This window comes from Pelophylax lessonae (genome assembly GCF_965119305.1).
Source record: "Pelophylax lessonae genome assembly, chromosome: 12".
Lineage (NCBI taxonomy): Eukaryota > Metazoa > Chordata > Amphibia > Anura > Ranidae > Pelophylax > Pelophylax lessonae.
Window position 1 is genome coordinate 60,148,490 of NC_138779.1, and position 27,150 is coordinate 60,175,639.

At 41.9% G+C, this 27,150-nt stretch overlaps 1 protein-coding gene across 1 annotated transcript in view; it reads left to right on the forward strand.

The window, feature by feature from the left end:
- The window catches only part of BCO2 (beta-carotene oxygenase 2), a 303,719-nt gene that overhangs the window by 247,891 nt on the left and 28,678 nt on the right, over window positions 1-27,150 (forward strand). Inside the window, exons 14-16 of the mRNA XM_082274647.1 lie at window positions 12,968-13,155; window positions 20,105-20,319; window positions 23,928-24,043. Of these exons, the coding sequence (XP_082130773.1) occupies window positions 12,968-13,155; window positions 20,105-20,319; window positions 23,928-24,043 (519 nt within the window). The remainder of the gene's footprint in view (window positions 1-12,967; window positions 13,156-20,104; window positions 20,320-23,927; window positions 24,044-27,150) is intronic.

The window sequence follows — 27,150 nt, forward strand, 5'->3', positions numbered from 1 at the left end:
TCCTAAACCGTGCAGGTTTAGGAGATATTCATTTTACCTACAGGTAAGACTTATTATAGGCTTACCTGTAGGTAAAAATAACAAAGTGGGCCTTACTACCGCTTTAACCACTTGCCCTACCAGCCGCCGGCAGGTCGGCTCTGTCCCGCGAAACAAAGACTCTGTACATCGCTTCCCGGGACTGCTAGTGGGGGCACAGGCCTATTGGCTACAGGGGGAGCCAATTAGCGGGTCCGGCGGCCAGGGATGTCCACCAGGCACCCCCCGTGGAGACAGAACAGCGGTCTGTCGCCGCAAACACAGCAGACCGCTGTTCTGTCAGTAATGAACACAGGGATCCTGTGTTCCTCCTATTTAGGAACACAGGTCTCTGTGTTCATGCAGAAAGCCCAACCCCCACACAGTTAGAAAGCACCCCCTAGGGACACATTTAACCCTTTGGTCGCCCCTGGTGTTAACCCCTTCCATGCCAGTGTCATTATTACAGTAACAGTGCATATTGTTAGCACTGATTACTGTAGTAATGTCACTGGTCCCCCCAAAAGAGTCAAAAAATGTCAGTTAGGGGTCAGATCTGTCCGCCACAATGTCGCAGTCCCGCTAAAAAATGCTAATCGCTGCCATTACTAGTAAAAAAAGAAATAAATAAAAATGACAGAAATCTTTCCCTATAGTTTGTAGACACAAAAACTTTTGTGCAAACCAACCAATATACACTTATCGGGATTTTTTTTTTTACCAAAAACATGTAGCAGAATGCAAATTGGCCTAAAATGATGAAAAAAAATCAGATTTTTTATTGGGAATGTTATAAAGCAGAAAGTAAAAAATATATATATTTTTTTCAGAATTGTCGCTCTTTTTTTGTTTATAACGCAAAAAATAACTGCAAAAGTGATCAAATACCACCAAAAGAAAGCTCTATTTGTGGGGGAAAAAAGGGACATCAATTTTATTTGGGTACAGCGTCGCACGACCGCGCAATTGCCAGTTAAAGTTACGCAGTGCTGAATCGCAAAAAATGGCCTGGTCATTAAAGGGGGTAAAACCTTCTGGTCTTATGTGATCATAAACCAATGAATATGAGATTGTAAATTATGGAATTTACAAACTCATATTCATTGGTTTATGATCACATTCAGTGGTAGAAATGATGTCAATAACTTGTCATTTTGGCATAAACAATAAAAACAAATAATCTGTGTATTATAGCTGTATTATATATACACAGAGCTGTGACGTATATGTGCAGTGGGGGTGTTCCGTGAGAATTACCTACCCCGTGAGAATTACCTACCCCTCGTCACTTCCGGCCAGAAAGAGCTGAGCAGCGCAGCACTGCGCATGCTCAGAGCCCCGGATACGTGATGGAAGAACAGAGGAGCTTACTAGTGCGCAAGCGCACTAGTATGAAACGATCACGGTGTACCGTGAGAAAAACCTACCGACGCGGCGCTTACATAAAACAGCTGTGCGGCAATACGAATCATCTCCGCTCCTGTCCCGGTCACTTCCCTGCTCTCGGCAAGTAAATATAAAAGCGGCTTTCGGCTCAGTGATTTATGTTTTCATACAGCCGCTGCCGCTTTTATATTTACTATCCGAGATCAGGGAAGTGACAGTGACAGGAGCGGAGATGATTTGTATTGCAGCCCAGCTGTTTTAATGTACCCGCTGCATTACATACAGTGCCGAGTACCGGAAGTGACGAGGGGTAGGTTTTTCTCACGGGTAGGTAATTCTCACGGAACAGGGGCAGTACACACACAGTACAGGTCACACCGAACACGTCACTTCCGTTATCTCCGGCAGGAAGATTCTTTTGGAGACCAAAGACCAATCAGGGCAGTAAGCTCTGTTATTGACAGAGGCAACGCCCAATAGGTGTGAAGAGCAGGGGTCCGGGGGTCTATAGGAGTTTTGTTTTGGAACATGAGAGTGCTGGAGATAAGCAGAGTGCTCCGTGGGTCAGGTAATGTCAGTGTCCGGGGGACGGGGAGTATTGGGGGCAGTGCTGTGCTCTGTACGGAAGCCGTGAGGGCTCTGTATTATACAACCAAGGGCTGCCTGTGTGCTGAATTGGAATAGCAAGTCTATTAGGAGGGATTCCAGTGCTGTACACATCAGTAAGAAAGGTTTCCTCAGTGAAGAGTCTCCTGCCTGTCAGGCAGGATTATTTCAGCTTTTCTTCTTAGTGCTGCAGTGCAATATTATTATTATTACTAGACATTAAGCCCGTTAAATTAACGGGTGCTAGAACATATGTGGTCAAACATTTGTAAAAACAGACTTGTTCCAGTAAGGCGTACTTTGCTACTAAAGTCAGTTTGCTTATAAATGTCCCTTTAACCACTTGCTGACTGCCTAACGACTATCTACATCGGCAGTCAGCCCCTCACAGGCAAAGTGACGTAGGTCTAAGTCGCTAGCCTGTGAGGGTCTAGGGAGCGAGCGCGCATGGTCACGGACCCCCCCGCGCGTGTGACCGGCGGACCCGATCGCGTCCGCCGGTCACTCTGCGATCACCGCTGCAGAGGGAGAAAGTCAGATGGCTAATGTAAACAAGCCGCCTGTCATTCTCCCCTGTGTAGAAACACTGAACATACGGTTCTAATATGTAGGACCGTTGATCACTGTTTCTACAGCTCAACAGACAGCCAATCACAGTTAGAATCACGCCCCTAGGGACACACACAGCCCCTCCCTCTCAAATAAAGATAACCCCTTCACTACCAGTGTAATTTGTAACAGCGCATATGTATAGCACTGATTACTGCAGTAATGTCACTGGTAACCCCAAAAGTGTCAAAAATGTCAGTCAAGGGTCCGATCTGTCCGCCGCAATGTCGCAGTACCGCAAAAAAAATCGCAGATCGCCGCCATTACGCGTTAAAAAAAAAAAAACAACAAAAATGACAAAAATCTTTCCCTTTGTTAGTAAACGCGCTAACTTTTGCGCAAACCAATCAAAATACGCTTATTGTGATTTTTTTTTTTTTTTTTAACCAAACATAGGTAGCAGAAAACAAACTGGCCAAAAATTAAAAAAAAATTTGATTTTTACATTTTTTTTTGGGGAACTTGATATAAAAAAAAATGTGAAAAATTATTTTTGCAAAATTGTCGCTTTTTTTTTTTTTTTTTTTTTATTATAGCGCATGATCAAAAAATCGCACAGGTGATCAAATATCACCAAAAGAAAGCTCTGTTTGTGGGAAAAAAAGGACGTCAAATTCGTTTAGGTACAGCGTCAAATTGTCCGTTAAAGTCATGCAGTGCCGAATCGCAAAATACCCCCTGGTCAGGAAGGGGGTAAAATCTTCCGGGGCTTAAGTGGTTAATGACCCGAATACATAAGAAAATCGGCCGAAAATTTCCGTTCAGCTAGCGATCGTCCGATATTCTACTCGTTAATGCCCAGCCATCAAAAAATACCGTTTGAAAAACCCGAAAAATTCTGTTGTCTCGTTTACGAATGAAAGATATTCTATACGTTGGCGTTGAGGTCATTCATTTGAAATCTGTATAACCTCATCACTCATGCCCGGAAATATTTTTCGATTCGACTGTTTTGATGGTCGGTGGGCGACGGTCGGCCAACATTCGGACCGTGTATGTTGGCAACATTTTCGACCAACAAATACTTTTTCAAAAGTCGGTGGTCGAATGATCGGGCGATATTCTAATCGTGTATTCAGGCCATTAGTTATTGAAAGCCTCTGTTTCTCATGAACAGGTATTTTATCTCAAGAAACCTTATTCTATTTAAACTTTTGCTGCTTTTTAGAGCTGCATGATTAATCATTTAAAAATCTCAATTAAACCTCCCCTCTCGTTCTTAATCCAGCATTTTCATGATTCATACATTGCCGAGCCCTTCTCTGCTCACACATGGCTGTAAAAAAAAAAATGTTTATTACCATTTCTCAACTCTTAGGCTGCATTCACATGTCAGCATATGATCGCGGGCAGAACCGCCGCGGTTCCGAGATTTATTGCAAATCGTGGGACGCCTAGCGTTGCCCGTTGATTTGCAATAGCCCCCCAAACGCCGAGCGATGTTGCCGCGATTTACGCCCGCCGAATCGCGGCAACATCGCGCAAACAAAATCGCGGGACGCAATACGCTCCAAAAAAGTACAAGAGCTTCTTTGGAACGTATTGCGTCCCGCGATTTTGTTTGCGCGATGTTGCCGCGATTCGGCGGGCGTAAATCGCGGCAACATCGCTCGGCGTTTGGGGGGCTATTGTAAATCAACGGGCAACGCTAGGCGTCCCGCGATTTGCAATAAATCTCCGAATCGCGGGCGGAACCGCAGCGGTTCTGCCCGCGATTATAAGCTGACATGTGAATGCAGCCTTAGAGATGACCATAAACAAAGTATCATTTTGGTTCTTTTAGACCAAAGGGATGAACTTGCTCTGTAAATGAGGGCAGTTTAACTACTGTTTAAGAAAATAAACTCTCCCCCAGGTTTATATCCATACAGAGGTACAGGAAATTGAAATTGGCTGTTTACCACGTGATCGGCTGTGTCAATCACAGCCGATCACATGAGTGGCTCCAGCACGAGCCGCTCGTTCTCTCTGCAATGCGCGCCCCCGGGGGCGCGCAGAGCAGCGATCGGGGACGAGGCTCGTCCCTCGGACAGAGTCGATCCCCGATCTAGGTAAAGAGCCAATGAAATTGGCTCTTTACCACGTGACCGGCTGTGTCCAATCACAGCCGGTCACAAATGTCAACAGAGAACACGGTAACTAGCTGTCACCGTGTTCTCCTCCTCACACACTGATCCTGTGTGAGGAAGATTGTGGTAACAGCTAGTTACCAATCATAGTGCACCCCAAACACACTGATTGCCCCCCCCCCAATAAAGAGCACCTGTCACTAGCCCATCAAAGTACCCGAGTACCTGTCACCAGCCCATCAGGTACTCTGATGACAGGTACTCGGGTACTCTGATGGGCTGGTGACAGGTATTCGGGTACTCTGATGACAGGTACTCGGGTACTCTGATGACAGGTACTCGGGTACTCTGATGACGGGTACGCAGGTACTCTGATGACGGATACTCGGGTACTCTGATGACAGGTACTCGGGTACTCTGATGACGGGTACTCGGGTACTCTGATGACGGGTACTCGGGTACTCTGATGACGGATACTCGGGTACTCTGATGACGGGTACTCGGGTACTCTGATGACGGGTACTCGGGTACTCTGATGACGGGTACTCGGGTACCAGTGTTAATTTAGTCGACTAAAACTGACTAAAACGTTTTCGTCGACTAACACAATTCAGATGACTAAAATACGACTAAAACTAAAATGGCATTTTAGTCAAAAGACTATAACTAAAACTAAATCAAAATTTGCTGCCAAAAATTAACACTGGTGCATTCTCAAAGCATAAATAATAACATATTAGATTTTTCACTCCAGGGCCAGCAGTAGTATATAATGAGTTTGGAAATTGTAGAGAAATGCTTAAATAATGCATTACAAATTACAATTGAACTACACCCATTTGATTATAGATGACTAAAATGAGTTACATTTTACTAAAACGCCCTACATTTTAGTCGACTAAAATATACTGGAATTTTAGTCGACTAAATACGACTAAAACTAAAACACTTGCAGAAGACTAAAATAGGACTAAAACTAAAATGCCATTTTAGTCCTAAGACTAAAACTAAATTGAAATTTGCTGCCAAAATTAACACTGTCGGGTACTCTGATGACGGGTACTCGGGTACTCTGATGACGGGTACTCGGGTACTCTGATGACAGGTACTCGGGTACTCTGATGACAGGTACTCGGGTACTTTGAGTACCTGTCAACGGAGTACCCGTCATCAGAGTACCCGAGTACCTTCCACCTGCTCATCAGAGTACCTGACGCCTGAAGTACCCGAGTACTTGCCGCCTGCTCATCAGTACCCATCACTACTCATCAGTACTCATCAGTACCTATCACGTATCAGTACTGTTCATCAGTACCCATCAGTACAGTATCACCTATCAGTATCAGTACTACTCATCAGTACTTATTACCTGCCTGTCACCTGCCCATCAGAGTATCCGAGTACCTGTCACCTGCCTATCGGAGTACCCGAGTACCTGCCACCTGCTCATCAGTACCAGAGTACCTGTCACCTGCCCAACAAAGTACCCGAGTACCTGTCACCCTTCATACAGCCACCATGTCCAAGTCCAAAAAGGTTTATATACGTCCTCCGTTTAAAACTAAATACCGGTGTTATGGCAGCAGATAGCTGCCATAACCCTGGTATTTTTTTAAACGGTGGACGGTTGGCTTTCCGATAAGGGTGGTCCCAGCGGCGGATTCGCCGTGGGATCACCCTTCCTGGGATGGCGGAAGAGGCGCCCCCTCCCGCCACGTTCCGGTCCTTTTCCCCGCTTACCGGACCCGCCGGCAGCGGGGAAAACGATCCGGTCCCAGATCCTCACAGACAGGATGTCGAGTGAGGGCAAGCTTGCCCTCACTTGACTCTATGGTCTTGGAGGACCGGAGCTACGGAAAATGTTGTTGCCTAGCAACCGGTTTAAAGGTCCTTTTTTTTTTTTTTTTTTTTCATTTTATATAATAATTTTTTTTTTTTTCTATCTTTTAGTGTACTTGTGAGATCTGAGGACTTTTTGACCCCAGATCTCACAAAAAAGAGGTCCTGTCGTGCCTATTTCTATTACGAGGAATGTTTACATTCGTTTTAATAGAAATAAAAATGATACATTTTTTTTTTTTTTAAACGGTGTAAAAATAAAAAATAATAAATAAAATAAATAGTAAAAAAAAAGAAAAAAAAAAATTAAAGCGCCCTGTCCCCGTGAGCTCGCGCGCAGAAGCGAACGCATACAGAAACCCCACCCACATATGTAAACGGTGTTCAAACCACACATGTGAGGTATCGCTGCGATCGTTAGAGCAAGGGGAATAATTTGAGCCCTAGACCTCCTCTGTAACTCAAAGATGGCAACCTGTAGAAATTTTTAAATTGTCGCCTATGGGGATTTTTAAGTACCAAAGTTTGTCGCCATTCCGTGAGCGTGGGCAATTTTGAAACATGACATGTTGGGTATCTATTTACTCGGCGTAACATTATCTTTCACATTATGGAAAAAAATTGGGCTAACTTTACTGGTTTCTTATTTTTTAATTAAAAAAAGTGAATTTTTTCCAAAAAAATTGCGTTTGGAAGACCGCTGCGCAAATACGGTGTGATAAAAAATATTGCAATAATCTCCATTTTATTCTCTAGGGTCTCTGCTAAAAAAAAATATATAATGTTTGGGGGTTCTAAGCAGTTTTCTAGCAAAACAACTGATTTTAGCTTGTAAACACCAAATGTCAAAAATAGGCCTAGGCAAGTGGCTAGGATGCATGATGGTGCGCCTTGGATGTTTAGGCCCCTCTATATGGCTAGGCTGTGAAAAAGTCTCACACATGTGGTATTGCCATACTCAGGAGGAGTGGCAGAATGTATTTTGGGGTGTCATTTTTGCTGTGTACATGCTATGTGTTAGGAATATCCTATAAATTGACAACTTTGTGTAAAAAAAAGTTTTCATTTTTTTCCCACATTTTCCAAAAACCTGTGGAAAAAAATATGTTCAAACGACCCATAATGCCTCATAGAATATACGTTGGAGTGTTTGCTTTCCAAAATGGGGTCATTTTGTGGACTTTTCCATTGTATTGGTGCTCTAGGGCCTTGAAAAGTGTGATAGGTAGTAAGAAAGTTTTATGTGTATTTATGCTCCTAGAACGCCTGAATGTGCTTCTTGGACGTGGAGTCTCTTTTTGTGGCCAGGCTGTGTAAAAGTCTCACACATGTGGTATCGCCATACTCGGAAGGAGTAGCAGAATGAATTTTTGGGTGTAATTTTTGCTGTGTACATGCTATGTGTTAGAAATAGCTTATAAATTGACAACTTTGTGGGAAAAAAAAAGAAAATAATTTTTTTTTCTTCATTTTCCCAAGAATTGTGGGAAAAAATTACAACTTCAAAAAACCCACCATGCCTCTTACTAAATACCTTGGACTGTCTACTTTACAAAAAGGGGTCATTTGGGCGGTATTTGTACTGTCCTGACATTTCAGGGCCTCAAGAAAGGAGATAGGCCGTCAGTACATCTGGTGTGATCAATTTTCAGTAATTGGTACCATAGCTTCTAGACTCAATAACTTTCACACAGACTAAATAATATACACTAATTTGGGTTAATTTTACCAGAGACATGTAGCAGTATACATTTTGGCCCAAATGTATGAAGAAAAATTAATTTTTTGCAAAATGTTATAATTGAAACTAAAAAAAAGTGTTTTTTTTTCAAAATTTTTGCTCTTTTTTTGCATATATCACGAAAAAAAAAACCCCCAGTTGTGATCAAATACCACCAAAAGAAAGCTCTATTTGTGTGAAAAAAATGATAAAAATTTTGTTTGGTTACAGTGTAGCATGACTGAGCAATTGTCATTCAAAGTGTGAGAGTGCTGAAAGCTGAAAATTGGTCTGGGCAGGAAGGGGGTCTAACTGCTCTGTATGGAAGCGGTTAAATTAAATCTGATTGATGTAAGCACCCTTAGCTGTGATATAGGTTCTGTCCCAATCCCTTAATAAAAATAAACTACAATTAAGCTATAGCGGTCCTTTATAGAACCGGCTCACTTTAACCACTTGACCTCCAGAAGATTTATGACCAGGCCATTTTTTGTGATTCAACACTGCGTTATTTTAACTGACAATTGCGCTGTCATGCAACGCTGTACCCAAATAAAATGTATGTCTTTTTTTCCCCCCACAAATAGAGATTTATTTTGGTGGTATTTGACCACCTCTACGTATTTTTTTTTTTTTTTTTGTGCTATAGAAAGGCTGACAATTTTGAAAAAAATTATATATTTTTTTACTTTTTGCTATAAAACGTATCCAATAATAAAAAAAAAAAAAAAAAAATCAAATTTCTTCATATATTTAGGCCAATATGTATTCTATGTGTTTTTTAGTTTTAAAAAAATCATAATAATCGTATATTGATTGGTTTACCCAAACGTTTTAGTGTCTACAAACTATGGTATATATTTATGGAATTTTTATTTATATTTTTGAAAACTAGCAATGGCGGGGATCAGTGACTTATCAGGTGACTGTGATATTGCGGTGAACAATCGGACACTTGACACTTTTGACACTTTGCGGGAACCAGTGACATTAATACAGTGATTAGTGCTAGAAATAAGCACGGTCACTGTACTAATGACATTGGCTGGGAAGGGGTAAACGCTAGGGCGATCAATGGGTTAACTGTGTGCCTAACAAGTGTTTGTGACGTGTGTGCTTCTTTTACGAAGGGAAGTCATGGATTTTATTGCCTGCTTTGCAGTGACACAAAATCTATCCCTCCCCCCGTCAGAACGAAGATCTACCTTGTTTACATAGACAGATCTCCATTCTGTGTGTTTTATTGACGATCAGCGAGTGCCGGTGGACATCCAGTGCCCGGCACCCATAGATCGGCTTCTGCTGTGAGGTGGAAGTGCAGAATGGCGTATATGCATGGTCCTGCAGTAAATCAGCCATAGGGTGGTCTGGAACTGGTTGGTTAATGACGATCACCTACAGGTATCTGAAAACAGCTTTTAAAATGTTTCTGAACTCCCTGTAGCCTAAAACCCAGGTCCTTAAAAGTGATATACTGTACTTTTATATCTTCTTTTACTTTTTTACCTTTTTCTAGTTGGAAATGGCATTGAATAGACAGTAAAACCCTGGAGTGCGAGCATAATTTGTTCAAGAAACATGCTTGGAAACATGCTTGTAATCCAAAGCACTCGTGTATCAAAGCGAATTTCCCCATAAGAAAAAATGGAAACTCAGATAATTTGTTCCTCAACTATTTATTCATAAGTCCTTCAGTCTATAGACCATATAAAAAAGATTATAGCAATGTGACTTCAAGGCAACTTCAGGGAATGCCTGGGTAATCGTTCTGTAATGTCGGATCCAAATCACATTAATTAAGATGAGGGTTCAATTTAGGGCTCATGCGCGCTGCACCTCAAAAAAAAAAAAAGCTAGTTTTACAGGCATTTAAACTTGTATTTCAGGTTGAAGCATCTTGTGTTTTTTTGTGCTCTTGTGCACATTATTTGAGGTTTTTGGACATTAGTTTTTTTCCACAAACCCTCCCTAAGGGCTCGTGAACACTGCAGTGAAAAAAAAAAGCTGGTTTTACAAACATTTGAGCTCTTATTTCTCTGCCTAGAAGCGTGTGCTATTTTGTGCACTTTTGCGCTTTCTCATTGAGCTTTTTTGAGCATAAGATTTTTTTGGTGCAGTTTTGAAACCTGCACCAAAAACACAGCTTCCCTTGAAATGAATGAAAATTGCGGTAAAAACGCACTGAGATTTTACATTTTTGGTGAGCTTTTGAGTCATGTCCATTTTCTACTGGTACAGGCAACCTAAATGTGTTTTTACCTCGATTTTACTACAGAACACGTTTTAAGTACCCAAAAAATAATATCTTACCAGAAGGATGGGCACATGTCAGAGTTCAGTACACACTTTTTTATGGTACAGTCTCCCATACAGGGTTATCTAGAAACCTGGACCAGTACAACACCAAATAGTTTCTCCCGAAGATATAACTTTAAAGGATAGGTTCACCTTTTAAAAAAATTAAAATAAATAGGGTTTTATTTTTTTGGAGGTGCCTCCGTGCCTGGAGATCAGCAGATCGCAGGTGCAATGCAGGGCTCTTGCAGACTGTATGCTCATACATCATATGCATAGGCAGTAACACAATGACAGGAAGAATCAATGAACTACTAGAGCACTCAGCAGTGCCATGGTAGTTTTATTGAGAACTTCAAACCATCAGCCGCAAAGGCTGGCAGTACTTTGTAGTGCTTTCATTTACAGAACCCTGTGAATGAATGATCCGGCCATGTGGTGGGAGCACAACATGGCTGCGCTGTTTTCAAATAGTGACAGTGGGACAAGTGAGAAGATCCCCTGCCCGCTGTCACAGGGAGGGGGGGGGGGGGAAATCAAGGAGCAGCTGCAGGAGTCGGAGCATGTTACATGTTCCACCCTGAAAACGGGTGTAACATTTTCCCAAAGGTGAACTTATCCTTGAGGGCTCTCTCACACAGGCGGACCGTTCAGATCCGCCTGTCCGTTTTTTTGGCGGATCTTAACGGTCCCCCCATGCATCCCTTTGGGGCATCGGATGTCAGCGGAGACATGTCCGCTGACATCCGATCCCTCAAATCTAGACGGATGGAAACCCTATTTTCCATCCGTCCAGCGGATCGGATGAGAACGGACCGACGGTCTGTTCCTATCCGATTTCTTCCATAGAGATGTATGGGGAACTGACAGCTGTGTGTCTGCACACAGCACGGAGAACAGCTGTCATCGATCCGCCGATCCCCCGCTGAGAGAAACGGAATCCGTCCGACGGACGGATAGTGTGAAAGGGGCCTAAAAGTTCACCTTTCATAAGTGACTGGCCAACACATCTCCATAGTCCCTCATTTTGACAGCTAGCAGAGGATCTTCTCCCCCCGCTAGCTGTCACAATTTAAAAAAAAAAAAAAAACGCGGATGTGTGGAGCTCCGCCCGGCTGCACCGCTCATTAATTGTCCTCTGTGAATGGAAAACTACAAATCCTGGCAGACTTTGTGGCTGTCGGCTTGTAGTTCTGAATGATTGTGTCAGCATGTACGGGTACACAGATACACTGGCCGGTCTCCAGGAGACCTGCATGGCACCAGCAATCTATTGATCATGGGTGCATTGCTTTTAGAGCAGGGGTCTCCAAACTATGACCCTCCAATTGTTAAGGAACTACAATTCCCATCATGCCTAGTCATGTCTGTGAATGTCAGAGTTTTACAATGCCTCATGGGACATGCAGTTACGCAACAGCTGGAGGGCTGTAGTTTAGAGATCCCTGCTTTGGAGGCTTTAGAAACAAAACGTAATAAATGCACATTTTTTTTTCCTGCAAAAAAATGTGCGTGCATTTATCATCTTTTGTTAAAGATTAACTTATCCTTTAAGGCTAGATTCACACCTAACCACTGAGGTACAGCACATTAAAGCATGCACATTTTTGCATACACATTAGTGCGCACATAGGCAGCCCATTCATAATGAGTTGGCTGGTACGCACCTAAACAACTTGGAAATCAGACCTACACCTTTTTTTAACAGGGCACATCACTGCATATTTACAGTGTGAATGGGGCCTTGGTCTCCCCAGCTGTTCTGCAGCTGTTCGGCCAGCTGTGACAGCTCCAAACCAAGCTCACCAGACAGCTGAGGACACCTGGCAACTGAGGAGGGCACAGTTTTGAAATTTATACAAATAATGGAAGTCTCATTTCCAAAGCTGCAGTCTAAAAATGTATACCTCTGGACTTTTTATATTATCCTTCCTGTATGCCGCTGATATAAAGACTGTTTATATTGTACACTACTGTACTTGTACACTATTGTTTATTACATTAATGTGGAATATAGTTTTACTTTGGTCGCACTTGGGAAATCAATGTTTTTATTTTTGCCTATGTTTTGAACAAACTTATTGGTCCCAGGACACGGCTGTAAATCACGTCATTCAAATTTTGGTTTAGGTCTTCAGCTAGACAATGGCTAAAGTCTGTGTTCGGTGCTGGAGAAAGTGAATTTTGTTCCAAATGTGGTAGCGTATGAAAAAAAGAACAGTAGCAAAGATTAGTAAAAATCTGTTTCTCTAGCAGAGCTTCTAAGCAACATATGACCCACAACTGTTTTGCAGGGCATTGATGGGCAGGACAGTTCAGCTAGGAGATTTTTGCAGTATATATTTGAAATGTTTAGCTGCTCTTTCTGTACGTAAATCAATTTGCATTTTTCTAACGCTTCTTCTGTTTTGTTTTAGTTGTGAAGAAATGGTGTGTGTGGGAGAGGATATGTTTCTCCACGCAAGCCAATGTAGAATGCATAGCTCCTCTGTTCCAAACTGCGCAAGAAACTCCCCAGCCAATTCCAGCCAAGGTCAGAGGTGCCGTCCCAAAATGGATCCAAGGCAGTCTTCTACGTAATGGACCTGGCAGATTTGAATTCGGAAATGACAAGTAAGAATCGTACTTGTTGATGTTGACGCAATGGAGTATGTGGTGTTTGTAGGCTTGTATATGTTAATGCATGTACAGTGAAAGAGCACCAATCACCAAGGGAAATTTGTAATATTTCAATTTTCCCTTGTGCTATGTTAGTGCAGGCTTACCTCTGAGGTAATACTTGATTTTTTTTTGTTATTGCACACGGAAGAGTGGATGATCAGGGTGGCTTGCAGAGAAATGCATGTGAAGGTAGGAATCCACCTTTCTGGCTCCCGAAAACTCTGCATCCTGATGTCACATACATTCATCTAATATATAATCAAATATAACAGGGGGGCAGCCAGCAGTTAAAGTTAAAATACAAAACTCCAAACAAATCATATATAAATAAGTGTAGCGCTAAGATTGATAACCAAATACAGCACCTAAATTGTAATAATAATTACAAACATAGACATTCATTAAAATCAGTGCAAAAATATAAATCATGCTATAAAAGATAAATGTCCATAGAAGAAATAAGTGGAATAAAATCCTCATCCAAATCCAGTGTGGTGGCAAGTGAAGAGAAATTAATATTGATTGAAAAGGTTAGGAGAAATCCAGCTCCACACCCACTGTGTTTAATACAAACTGCTTACCAGATGTAATTGACCACGGAGTTACAGGTGGTCAGACTGGGCGCAAGGAAAATAAAGTCTTCTTCAAACCATATTTAAAGCGGAGTTCCGGGCACAAAATCGACCTAATTGATTTTGTGCCCATCCGCTTGCTTTGCTTCACCTGAAAAGGAATTGGATAGTTAGGATTACTTATTTTTTTTACTTACCTTGTAATTGTAGAAAGAAATACTCACCTTTCGTCACTTCCTCCCTCTGTGGCCTCGGCCCGCGCCGTCTCTTCCGGTTTGCAATGATTCCTGGGAGCTGAATGTCATCGCTCCCAGGAATCAATGCGACGGCACCGGCCCCGCTCGTCACTTCTGGTGCGACACCGCATTCCCTGCTAAACAGTTTCTGGGCATGCCCAGAAGCTGTGTAGGAATGCGGTGCCGCGCCGGAAGTGAGGGGCCGGTGAAGGCGCATTCTGGGAGAAGAAGACGCTGAAGAGGACGCAGAAGAGGATCGCGCAGGCTTCAGCTGCCCACAACAGAGATGGCAACACTGTGGAAGAAATTTTATAAGTGAGTATTTCTTCTTGCAGGTAAGTGCGAACCGGGACAGATCAGAGGCTAGCCATTGTGGAATGTACTAGCCCTGACTGTCCCGGGGGTATGTTCATTGAAAAAATGTTTTTGTGCCCAGAATTCCGCTTTAAGTCTCTCCACTCATACTCTTCTCACCGCTGTGATCACAGGTGATTGTAGAGCTGCCTAGATCACTTTTAGGGCTCTTTTAGACAGACGGCCATGGGGTTGTAAACAACGCTGACACTCCATTCCACACTCAGTCTAAAACAAAACAACACAATTTGGCTGGAATTAAGCTATAAATATATATTTTATAAAATGGCCATGTTTACAGCCCCATGGCCATCTGTCTAAAAGAGCCCTAAAAGTGATCTAGGCAGCTCTACAATCGCTCAGTAACTCAGTGGTCAATTTACATCTGGTAAGCAGTTTGTATTAAATTATTATTGTTACAATTTATAAGTTGTATTTGGTTATCAATCTTAGTGCTGCACTAATTTATATACATTCATCTCAACCTAGCTTGTTTACCATGAAAGTTAATCTAAGGTCAGTAAAGCAAACTAATACTCTTTCTAGAAGTGCCTTGACCCTTATGTAATATAGCCAAAAAAGGTTGGGCTAAAGCATTTTATTATTGCTTTAAGATTTCTATTCCTCGTAGGTAGTAGAATCCAAGTCTCCTCCACTGCTGTTATACAGGAGGATGTGGAAAACCTTAGAGAATTCGGAAAAAATCCCAGGAGCAATGGGGCCAAGGGTCCAAAAAATTGACATCAGGCATTTCGATCCATTTTCCATAACCATATTATAATGCATAGTTTATGCATAGGTTAGTAGGATAGACTGACTTGCTGCTGATTTCTGCATTATTTAGCCCAGCTCTAGTGTAGAGCAATGGCACATTAGTGAAAACACAATATTGGCTAGGATTCTCTGGTTAGCATTGTCTCAGAAAGGACGTAGACTTGCGTTAAACAGGCATATTCTAAAATAATCTGGTATGACACATTCCAGATCTCTTGCAGCTACCTAAGCATTTTTTGGTCTTGGTTTGGAAATATCTAGTTGACAGGCCTAGAAAAATATAGAGAAGGAAGACCGCTGAATGTTAGGTTTTTGCTGTGTCTAGTTCTAAAGGTATGGACATGTAATGTGACTGCAAACAGCTTTATACAATACACCCAGGAATATTTCACACAGGGGGGCTCAGAGCGGGGAATACTATATACACGGGCTACCTATGTGTCGCCATTATACCATGTTGCAGGGACTGTACTCTATATTTCTTAACTGTTTAAGTTAATAACCCTGCTCTGTCCTGGAAAAATTAAAACTAACAATATTTATCCCTAATGCTGCTAGTATAGAAATGTAACTTATGGACAGTGATCAAATAGTATTATAATGGGGGGGATACTTCGCTTTGGGGATATGTAGATTACAAAAAAAGGCTCCTTCAGATATTAAATTAATAGTGTAAAAACAGTTTCCTTACTGTAAACCATCATAAATGCACATGAATATTAAATAAATTGGTAACAATCATAAAGGGTGCAAAAGCGGCTTTGCTGCAAATATGATAAATAAAATATAAATAATCAAAGTGCATGGTGATTGAAGTGCAATAATATATTCAATAAAAATTCAAAATGAAGATAAGGTGCTAATTTATATGTGCTAATATTTAATACTGTGCCATCATGTGAGGTAGATATCTGTTAAACAAAATATAATCAAAGTGCCAGTGCTGTTCCGATATAAATCAATTTATAAATAGTGAGCTATTTAAAAAAGTCCATATATTTTTCCAAAATTATATTGTGCTTATGTGGTGGTATCCCAATAGATGATCGTATGTTCACTCCTCCACCTCTTTAAGGTGCCGGTGCTTTTCAGTGTGTGACCACTTCTAGGTGTGCTAACCGCTCACCTCACTGCTGCAAACAATACACTTTGGGTATTATTTCCAGTGTTGTCACTCCTTCCTCAATGTGGCTTGTGGGTACATCAATCCAGTCCTCTGTACTACTGCGGGGTGCTGTCAGGGTATCCTGTATCATATTTTTCTTATACTGTAGTCTTCCCTCCTGTCAGAATACAATAGCTCAGTGGGGGATATTGCTGTACTAACATCGCATAGTTAGTACAGCGACTCCTCCTGAGCGCTTCTGTTTTTTTTTTTTTTTTTTCATTCGGCCTGTTGGGAAAGGCTGCCTCCCACTTAATAAATGCTAGGTAGATCAGACGGCACCTTTTTCAAGCCTACCTGCTTAAAAAACAGGATCAGTCTGGGGAAAAAAAATGGTCAGCAGCTACAAATACTATAGCTGCTGACTTTTATTATAAGGACACTTACCTGTCCAGGGTTCCAGCACTGTACTCACCGAGGCTAGTTCTTCACTAGCCTTTGTGTTCCTAATTGTGGGCAGCCAGCTATGCAGCTTTCGGGTTCACATCCGGTTGCCCCACTGTGCACGTTTGAACTGCGATGCACTTTGTGAATGGTCCCGCAGTCTTCTGGGACCTGTGATGTGTTCCAGAAGATGGCAGAAGAGGGGAAGGAGAACTTTTGCTTGGATTGCCTCAGGGATTTGAGCAGAAGTGGGAGCGGGTACCTGTGCTAACTAGGTACCTGCTCCACACCCAAAAAAAAAAAAATAATAATAAAATGCCAAATATGGGAGAAGAGGAGGACTTAAAGCGGAACTTTCTCTTTAGTGGCGTTCCGCTTTAAGGACAAGGTTCCAGTTTTTTTATTATAAAACACTCTACCAGGCCAGTCAACGGTGTCCTAGGCTTTTCAACATCAAGCATCTGTTTCTCATGTTTGCAGAGCTTCCACCTGGTCATCTGTTCATACCTTTTTGTTAAGTTTTACTGGGTGGATGCCAGTTTTCTGTCATGAGGTTCTCTAGGTGGACCTGTGGGCTCTTTAAGCCTTCTCTGTTATCCTGTGATTATTCTAGGCCTGCTAGTTGTTTGCTGTGTTGACCTTCCCTCAGTTGGATTGCTTTGGGATGCCCCTACATCTCTGAATATTATCCCATGTTCCCTAATAAATAATTAAGAAAATGAAACTTTTTGGTTTATTAGGGGGCACAGTAGGATATTCATGAAAGTAGGTTTATGCACCTTCATTTATGCAATTTAACACTCATAGCTAATTGCCTCAGCATGCCTCAGTTTTGTAGCAAGCAGTGCCTTTACAGCTCACCCCCCCCCCCAAACATCAGTAAGCCACCACCATGCTTCACAGTGGTGATGATATTCTAGTCACTATAGGTCTTGTTGACCCCTCTCTAAACATAGCATCTATCGTTGTGACCATAAAGCTCTATTTTGGTCTTGTCACTCCAGATTACAGTGTGCCAGAAGCTGTGAGGTGTCTCAAGGCATATTGTAACTGGGCTTTTTTTGGCATTGGCACAGTAAAGGCTTCTTTCTGGCAACTTGACCATGTAGCTAATTTTTGTTAAAGTATCGTTGTATTGCACTCCTTGAAACAACCACACAGTGTTTTTCCAGAGCAGCCTGTATTTCTCCTGAGGTTACCTGTGGGTTTTCTTTGTATCCCAAACAATTCCTCAGGCAGCTGTGGCTGCAATCTTTCTTGGTCTACCTGACCTTGGCTTGGGATCAAGAGATCCCTGAATTTTCAGCCCTGAATAATCAGCTTCTTTATAAGTGACTGAACAGTATTGACTGGCATATGTAAGGCTTTGGATACCTTTTTTTTATATCATTTTCCATCTTTATAAAGTTTCATTACCTTGTTATGCAGGTCTTTTGACAGATCTTTTCTGCTTCCAAAGGCTCATTATCTAGCCTGCTCAGTGCATCCATGTGGGAGCTAACAAACTCATCGACTATTTAACCATAGACACGAATTACAATTTAAAATAGCTACAGGTGTGGGAAATGAATCTTTAATTGCCATTTTAACCTGTGTGTGTCACCTTGTGTGTCTGTACCAAGACCAAACATTCCAGGAGAGGGAAACTTTTGATCAGGGTTATATGTGTGATTTCTGTTATTATGATTTAACTTTCACTTTTTTTAATACTTGGTTGCAAATCCTTTGCAGTCAATTACAGCCTGAAGTCTGGAACGCATAGACATCACCAGACGCTGGGTTTCATCCCTGGTGATGCTCTGCCAGGCCTCTACTGCAACTGTCTTCAGTTCCTGCTTGTTCTTGGGGCATTTTCCCTTCAGTTTTGTCTTCAGCAAGTGAAATGCATGCTCAATCGGATTCAGGTCATGTGATTGACTTGGCCATTGCATAACATTCCACTTCTTTCCCTTAAAAAACTCTTTGGTTGCTTTCGCAGTATGCTTCGGGTCATTGTCCATCTGCACCGTGAAGCGCCGTCCCATGAGTTCTGAAACATTTGGCTGAATATGAGCAGATAATATTGCCCGAAACACTTCAGTATTCATCCTGCTGCTTTTGTCAGCAGTCGCATCATCAATAAATACAAAAGAACCAATTCAATTGGCAGCCATACATGCCCACGCCATGACACTACCACCAACATGCTTCACTGATGAGGTGGTATGCTTTGGATCATGAGCAGTTCCTTTCCTTGTCCATACTCTTCTCTTCCCATCACTCTGGTACAAGTTGATCTTGGTTTCATCTGTCCATAGGATGTTGTTCCAGAACTGTGAAGGCTTTTTTAGATGTTGTTTGGTAAACTCTAATCTGGCCTTCCTGTTTTTGAGGCTCACCAATGGTTTACATCTTGTGGTGAACCCTCTGTATTCACTCTGGTGAAGTCTTCTCTTGATTGTTGACTTTGACACACATACACCTACCTCCTGGAAAGTGTTCTTGATCTGGTCAACTGTTGTGAAGGTGTTTTCTTCACCAGGGAAAGAATTCTTTGGTCATCCACCACAGTTGTTTTCCGTGGTCTTCCGGGTCGTTTGGTGTTGATGAGCTCACCGGTGCATTCTTTCTTTTTAAGGATGTTCCAAACAGTTGATTTGGCCACACCTAATGTTTTTGCTATCTCTCTGATGGGTTTGTTTTTGTTTTTTCAGCCTAATGATGGCTTGCTTCACTGATAGTGACAGCTCTTTGTATCTCATATTGAGAGTTGACAGCAACAGATTCCAAATAGCAAATAGCACACTGGACCTTTTATTTGCTCCTTGTAAATGGGATAATGAGGGAATAACACACACCTGGCAATGGAACAGCTGAGCAGCCAATTGTCCCATTACTTTTGGTCCCTTTAAAAAGTGGGAGGCACATATACAAACTGTTGTAATTCCTACACCGTTTACCTGATTTGGATGTAAATACCCTCAAATTAAAGCTGAAAGTCTGCAGTTAAAGCACACCTTGTTTGTTTCATTTCAAATCCATTGTGGTGGTGCATAGAGCCAAAAAGATTAGAATTGTGTTGATGTCCCAATATTTATGCACCTTACTGTATGTCAATATGTTTTTAAATGCCTATTTAAAGTTTTATTTATTTTACATTCATATTTTATAGTAGTTGTGTTCCCAGACCTCACTTTTTACAATACTTGATTATTATTCTTTATAAATGCTTAACTGGATTAAATAGTGTCTTATGTCCGCCAGGTGTTCAGTTTTAATTAGACTAGATACCTATTTAAAATATAGGAGATCTTAAGGGAAGCTGTTGATGTAATTACAAACAAGCAATAACATATTGTATGTAGCTCAGTGGAGATTTTTTCATGTTTGTTTCTCTTATTTCCTACTTTGTTTAAGAATGACATCTCCTGTTTCAGGTACAATCACTGGTTTGATGGCATGGCTTTAATGCACAACTTCCACATTGAAAATGGCTCTGTCACCTATACGAGCAAATTTTTGGAAAGTGATGCCTATATAAAGAATAGAAAGGAGAACCGGATTGTATGTTCAGAGTTTGGTACTTTGGCAGCTCCAGACCCTTGCATGTCTGTATACGATCGTATGAAATCCAGATTCGATTTTAAAAAAGGTAAATACTCTAATCTTTAAGCACTGTTGCCCTGTAAGATTGACTTCATCAATTTAGACCAATATGTATTCTGCTACATATTTGTTGTACAAAAAAATACCAGTAAGGATATATTGATTGGTTTGTGCAAAAGTTATAGCGCCTATAAACTATGGGATATATTTATGGAATTTTTTATTCTTTTGTTTTTACTAGTAATGGTGGCAGTCAGCGACTTATAGCAGGAGTGTGATACTGCGTCGGACAAATCTGACATTTTTGAGAACCATTGACACTAATCCAGTGATCAGTGCTAAAAATATGCACTGTCAGGTGTACTAATGACACTGGCTGGGAAAGGGTTGACATCAGGGGCGATCAAAGGGTTAACTGTGTGCGTTGCCAGTGTTTGTGTACTGTGTGGGAGGTGCTTTTACTAAGGGAAGGCATGGATCCTAGTCTCTGCTTTGCAGGAACACATGATCCATGCCTTCCCTACTGTCAGAACAGTAATCTACCTTGTTTACATAGGCAGACTGCCGTTCTGCCTCTGTAACAAACGATCAGTGAGTGCCGGCAGACATCCAGTCCCCGGTGCCCACTCATCCGCTCCCGCTGTGCATAATCACATGCCTTCGGTGTGACAGTATAGATTAGCGGTTCCATTTCTCTTTGTAGAGACAGCAATGGTCTAAGCAGACCCTAATGTATCCTCTATGCCCTGCAAATGTAGATCAGAGACAGGAAGAACTCAGTCTGCAGCTGACCCGACTCCTGATGCTGAAACAGTTAAGCAATAAAGTGTTCTAAATGGAGTGCTACCATATTTGGGCAAAACCCATATCTCCAGTTATTGGGAGCTCCCTGATCTTTCAAAGATGGCAACCCTGAAGATAGCTGCAGCATTCTTAGTCTTGCAGGAGAGTGAGTTGAGCCATAGAACAAGTTACCTGAAGTAAATGATGGTAAAAGTGAATTACTTCTACGGTAACCAGAGCGCTTGGCTTATAAAATTTAAAATCCACAGCTGCAAATGAGCTTGTTTTAATCATTTGTTTGCCAACCACCTTATAGCACAGGCCAGGACTGGCTTCAGGGATCTATCACAGTCCTGCTGCAGAATTATGGCGCTTTTCCACTGCATGGAACCGAACGGTTCGGCACGCTTCGTGCTTTTCCACTGCTGGTACCGCATGGTATAGGGTCGGAACGGTTCGGTACGGTACGGTGGCGCTTTTCCACTGCATGGAACCGAACGGTACGGTACGGTACGGCTCTGAAAAAACAGTACCTACTCGATTGTGGTTCCAACAGGTATCAAACTGGTACCATATCCCACAATCCTTTGCATGCAGTCACTACTAGCCACTGATTGGTCAGAGAATCCCACCCACCCCGTTGTTATCCCACCCACTTAACTTTAGTACTACTTTAATGGAAAAGCAAACCTATACCTTACCGTACCGAACCGTTCCAACACCGTACCATGCGGTACCAGCAGTGGAAAAGCAAACCGGGCCAAGCAGGGCCGAGTAGAGCCGAGCTGGTACTTGCAGTGGAAAAGTGCCATTAGAAGTCTTAAGCCCCGTACACATTGGCCAAATGCCGGCCTACTTCGGCCGATTTAATAAAAACTGGCCAACATTCAGCCTGTGTGTATTGCAGCCGGCCGAACAGAAACCAGAAGCACTCGCTGTACTTGAGTGTTCTAGTAGGGGGAGGGGAGAGGGGTCCCTGACTCAATGGGGGAGATTGCGGTACTAGCGTTGGCTCGTTAGTACAGTGGCTCCGATCAGAGCTGACATTTTTTTTTCATTCAACCTGTTGGGTTGAACGGAAGAGAACTTCTAGTGTGTACCAGGCTTTACTCTGGCTCTTCTGAAACTACTGGTTTGTTTCCTATGGAGAATTGTGTTCCTGTGTACTTTTCTGAACAGCAAAATTCTAGGTCTCATTGCCATCTCCTGTATCTTTTGTTTCGTTAAAAACTTTTTATTTAAAAAATTGCAATACAGAATACAGAGTACAACATTGTATAAAGCAACTAAACCATGCAATAACTGAATACAAAAGCAGTACATTTTAGGATTAAGTACAGTACTTGGCAAGACTTATGGTTGAAACTTGGGGAAATACAAGGCTAGTAGCATAAAGCAAATATGGTATCTTCCTAGGCATAAAAACATAGAAACTTGTGCATGTCTTTGGAGTTTGGGAGGAAACCTACGCAGGCCCAGGGAGTACATGCAAACTCTGTGCAGGTAGGGAGTACATGCAAACTCTGTGCAGGTAGGGAGTACATGCAAACTCTGTGCAGGTAGTGCTGTGTTTGGGATTCAATTTAACAACCCTAGTTCTGCCAGACAGAAGTGCTAACCATGTAGCCAAAAGTCCTGATTTTATCTCATTTTTACAAGTAAAAGTCCTAATATGTTCTGCTGGCAAACCCCCGATATCCCTGGGAAGCTACAAGACCCAGTATGCCGTATGCCACTCTGTTCTTTTTTTTTTTTTTTTTTTTTTTTCTTAGAACACCCTTAGGATTGTCTATATGTACATGCAATTATGGTATAACATGCAGGCCCTATTCATATTGTTGGACTGCATAATTGTACAAGCATTATTGCACAATGCGTTAAGACCTATTTATGTGAACAGACTGCCTAATGCACTAAACATGCCAACAATGTGCATGTACTGCTTCTTGTAAAGCGATACACTACAATGTATAGTAGTGCGTTACTGTGCGCTGCAACACACATTCATTGCCAAGGTGCACTGAATGCCACTCCATTACCGCAGCACAATGGTGTAAACAGGCCCTGAGTGCCGGTTCACACTTGTGCGATGCGGGAAGGCTGCGAATTCGCAGCCTCTTCCCGCATCACATCCGCACAAGAGGCAGTTCACACTGCCATATGCGATACGCATGGGGTGTCAATTAAATGTTAACGACACCCACAGTTTGATCGCATATCGCAGTGCGATCTGACAGTTCGCACAGGATCGCATCGCACAAGTGTGAACCACTGTGCGATCCGATCCTGATGCGGCTGAAAAAGGGACCTGTGCGTCTTTTGTGCAGGCGCAGTGCAAATTTCAGCCATACAAAGTGTATGGCTGAATTCGCATCCGCACATCCGATCGCATGTAATGAAGGAGCAGTGCGCTCCGAATTATATGCGATCTCCGCAGCCGCACTAGTGTGAACCGGCACTAAGCCAAGACATAATTGTTACTTTTGCAATTGCCTTTAAGCAGCCAGCTCTGTATTAGACCCCGTTCACACTGGGGCGACGCTACTTGCCGGGGCGACCTCACAGGTCGCGGTGCGCAGCTCGCACCGCGACCTCGGAGCGGCCGGCACCGACTTCATATCATTGAAGTCAATGCAGGTCGCTCCGGGTCTCCCCAAAGAAGCTTCCGGACCCTTTTTCTAAGTCGGAGCGACTTGTGTCGCTCCTATTAGAACGAGTCCTGTGCTTCTCTATGGCAGGCGACCTACGGCGACCTGTCAGGCGACCAGGTTGCCTGACAGGTCGCCCCAGTGTGAACAGGGTCTTATTGTAAGGTTTACTGAAGTAGTAAAACACATCTCGTGTTTTTTTTTTTTTTTCCATCCCTTTCAGAATCCACTGACAACTGTAGCGTAAACTATGTGATTTATAAAGGGGATTATTATGTCAGCACGGAGACCAATTTCATGCGAAAAGTGGATCCAGCAAGTCTAAAAACACTGGATAAGGTAATATTAAAAAATAAATTAAAAAAAAATGGATTTCAGGAAGTATTTTATAGGATTCAAAAGACTAATGCCGGCCATACACTATACAAAAACACGCCTGAAATTTGGACAGTTGATTTGTTTTTGGCCAGTTAATGGGCACAAATCGATAATTGGTTGTGACATTTTTGAGCCAAAAAAAAAAACAAAGGACAAGTTTTGGAAATTTTCTGGTGAACCAACAAATTGAAAGGTTAATGTGTTTTTGTTCAAACTGTTTGCACTAGGTATATGTGAAAAACGAAAAAAACAAAAAACAAAAACAAATTCATTTATGTCCAATGAATGCTTTATCGGTCATTACATGATGTCACTATCGTTTTCTCTCACGGCCGAGTGTTCGTTTTTCAAAAATGAGTTTGAACTATTTTTCTTATAGTGTTTGGCCAGCATTAGTTGAATGCTGAAAAATGTTGGTAGTTTCCAGCTTGTCTAGTCACTCAAATTTATGGGAAACAATGGTTAGGATGAGCTCTAAAGTAATGTATTATTTGATTACAATTAATTATTTTTTAATGATTACATGTATTTTTATAGTCCCGACAATTTATTACAGGTATTTATATAGCCCCAACAATTTACACAACACTTTACTTGTACATTCAAATCAGTCCCTTCCCTCAAGGAGCTTACAATCTAAGGTCCCTCCTCCTCTGCATACGTACACATACTAGGGCCAGTTTAGACAAGAGTTCATGAACCTACCAGCATGTCTTTGGAGTAGGGGAAGAAAATCACGCAAGCACAGGGAGAACATGCGAACTCCATGAAGATAGTGTCCCAATTGGCATTTGAACAAAAGACCATAGTGATACAAAACGGGATACTACCCTTAAGCCACTGTCCTGCCTTTTGAGCATTTATCGAACGCTATCCCAAACTTCTGATATCTCACCCCATTATCCACTGCCAAAAACACTGGGGGTGGTATTCACATCTGATATTCATCTTCACCATTATAAATCTATTTGACCTGAATCTTTGACGTTATTTGTGTGATTTTACTGAAGCATGCTCTTCCAAGTGCAGATACATAAGATACCAATCATATGACACCTGCAACTACGATGGGCTAAGATGATGATGTGGAGCATAAATGATCCCATCAAACTACTGTTGCACTTCTTTTAGAGAAAATGTTTTTTTGAAATTGGAGCTTATTGTTGCCGATGTAATGCCCAACCCACACTCACCCTGAGCAGCACAAGTTAAAGTGCTTTTGTGTCAAAGGTCCTATGGATCTAGAAAAAGCCCTTAAGGGAATAACGACGCATTCACCTTACGTGTAGGAAACATTTCTTGGGCTGGAGGAACATCAGTACTAAAAATTCCAACTGGACAAGGTTTTTAAAACCATAAATACAGTATGTTTTATTTATATATACAAATGTGTTTTTTTTTTTTTTTAAACTTGTTTCCTTTCTTTAATTAGTTATTTAGTTTATGAATTACAGAATATCGAATTGGCCTATAAGTGCCTTATCCCTATTTTTATTCAAAGAGATAAGAAACAACTAAGCATGGCGGGACTTTGAAGGCACAACACAAATTAACAGTTAAAATGTAAAGTTTATTGCGCATTTACAAAATTCATCTTTAAAAAAAGAGAGACTTTTTTAAATTTTATGTCACTGGGACGATTTCCACACAGGATACATAGATGATTGAGTGTTGTTGAATACAAGTCATACATGGCGGGAGCGTCCAACAATGATCCCTAAGTGGTGTGACCCGTGAGCCTCTGTAAAGTTGTTTGGACAGGGCATAGCATATCAGATAATTTATTTTACTTAAGCCCCATACACACGATAAGAAATTCCGCCGGGAAATTTCGTCCGGCGACCGATCTGCCGATTTTCGGATTGTTAGTATGGTGCTTTCGACAGCCAACTCCGACTTTTCGGCTGACAAAATTCTGGTGTGCAGGCATTACAATTTTTGTCCTCCGTCAAAACACGTCCGATTTTCATCTCATTAGTACAGATTTTGATGGGGAAAAATCTTATGAGCAAGACTGGGCATGCTCAGAGAGAAAGAACACATACAAAGCAATCCAACACATGACATCACTTCTGAAGTAGAATTCTGTCTTACGGGAAAATTTGTGTGCAGTCTAGAGCACATTCCAACCAACAGACACGCACTCTGGACAAAAGATGGACGACCGGTCGGCGGAAATTCGTTGCGTGTGTACGAGGCTTTAAACCTTATATTATGCTGCTAGTCTGAACCATCCACAACTATTCTCATCTGTGTGAGTTCTCCTGAGCGCTGATCCCACATTTGTGGGGGCCTTACCTGTTGATTTTATCTCCCTGTTGGGGTTTGACTTGTCTTTCCCTGTGGTGGTATGTGCCCAGTGGATATTTATATGCTCTGCTGTTAAGCTTCTGATGAAGTGGATTAAGTCCAATAAACTCATCGAGTTTGTGGAAAGAATTAATTGAATTTGCTATATTGATTAAGTATATTACCGGATTACAAGCACATGTACCCTAAATTGGATAGTCTTGAGCAATGAGGTCCATTTTATGTAAAATTAGATTTTTATCAAATTAAAAATGTCTCTTTCTTTTTTTAAATGATGAGTTTTGTAAATGCTCAATAAACTTTAAATTTTACCTGTTTGTGTTGTGCCTCCGAAATCCTGCCATGCTTAGTTGTTTGTAGTCTTTTCTAGTTTATGTATTTGTTTATTTATGTATTATACAAAAGTCTTCAGATTTAGACCCCGTTCACACTGGGGCGACACTACTTGCCGGGGCGACCTCACAGGTCGCGGTGCACAGCTCGCACCGCGACCTCGGAGCGGCCGGCACGGACTTCATAACATTGAAGTCCATGCAGGTTGCTCCGGGTCGCCCCAAAGAAGCTCCGGACCCTTTTTCTAAGTCGGAGCGACTTGTGTCGCTCCTATTAGAACGGGTCCACAGCTTCTCTATGGCAGGCGACCTACGGCGACCTGTCAGGCGACCAGGTTGCCTGACAGGTCGCCCCAGTGTGAACGGGGTCTTAATAATTTTATTAAAAAAAAAAAAAAAGGCTTCTTAATAGCAAATAAAGGTGAC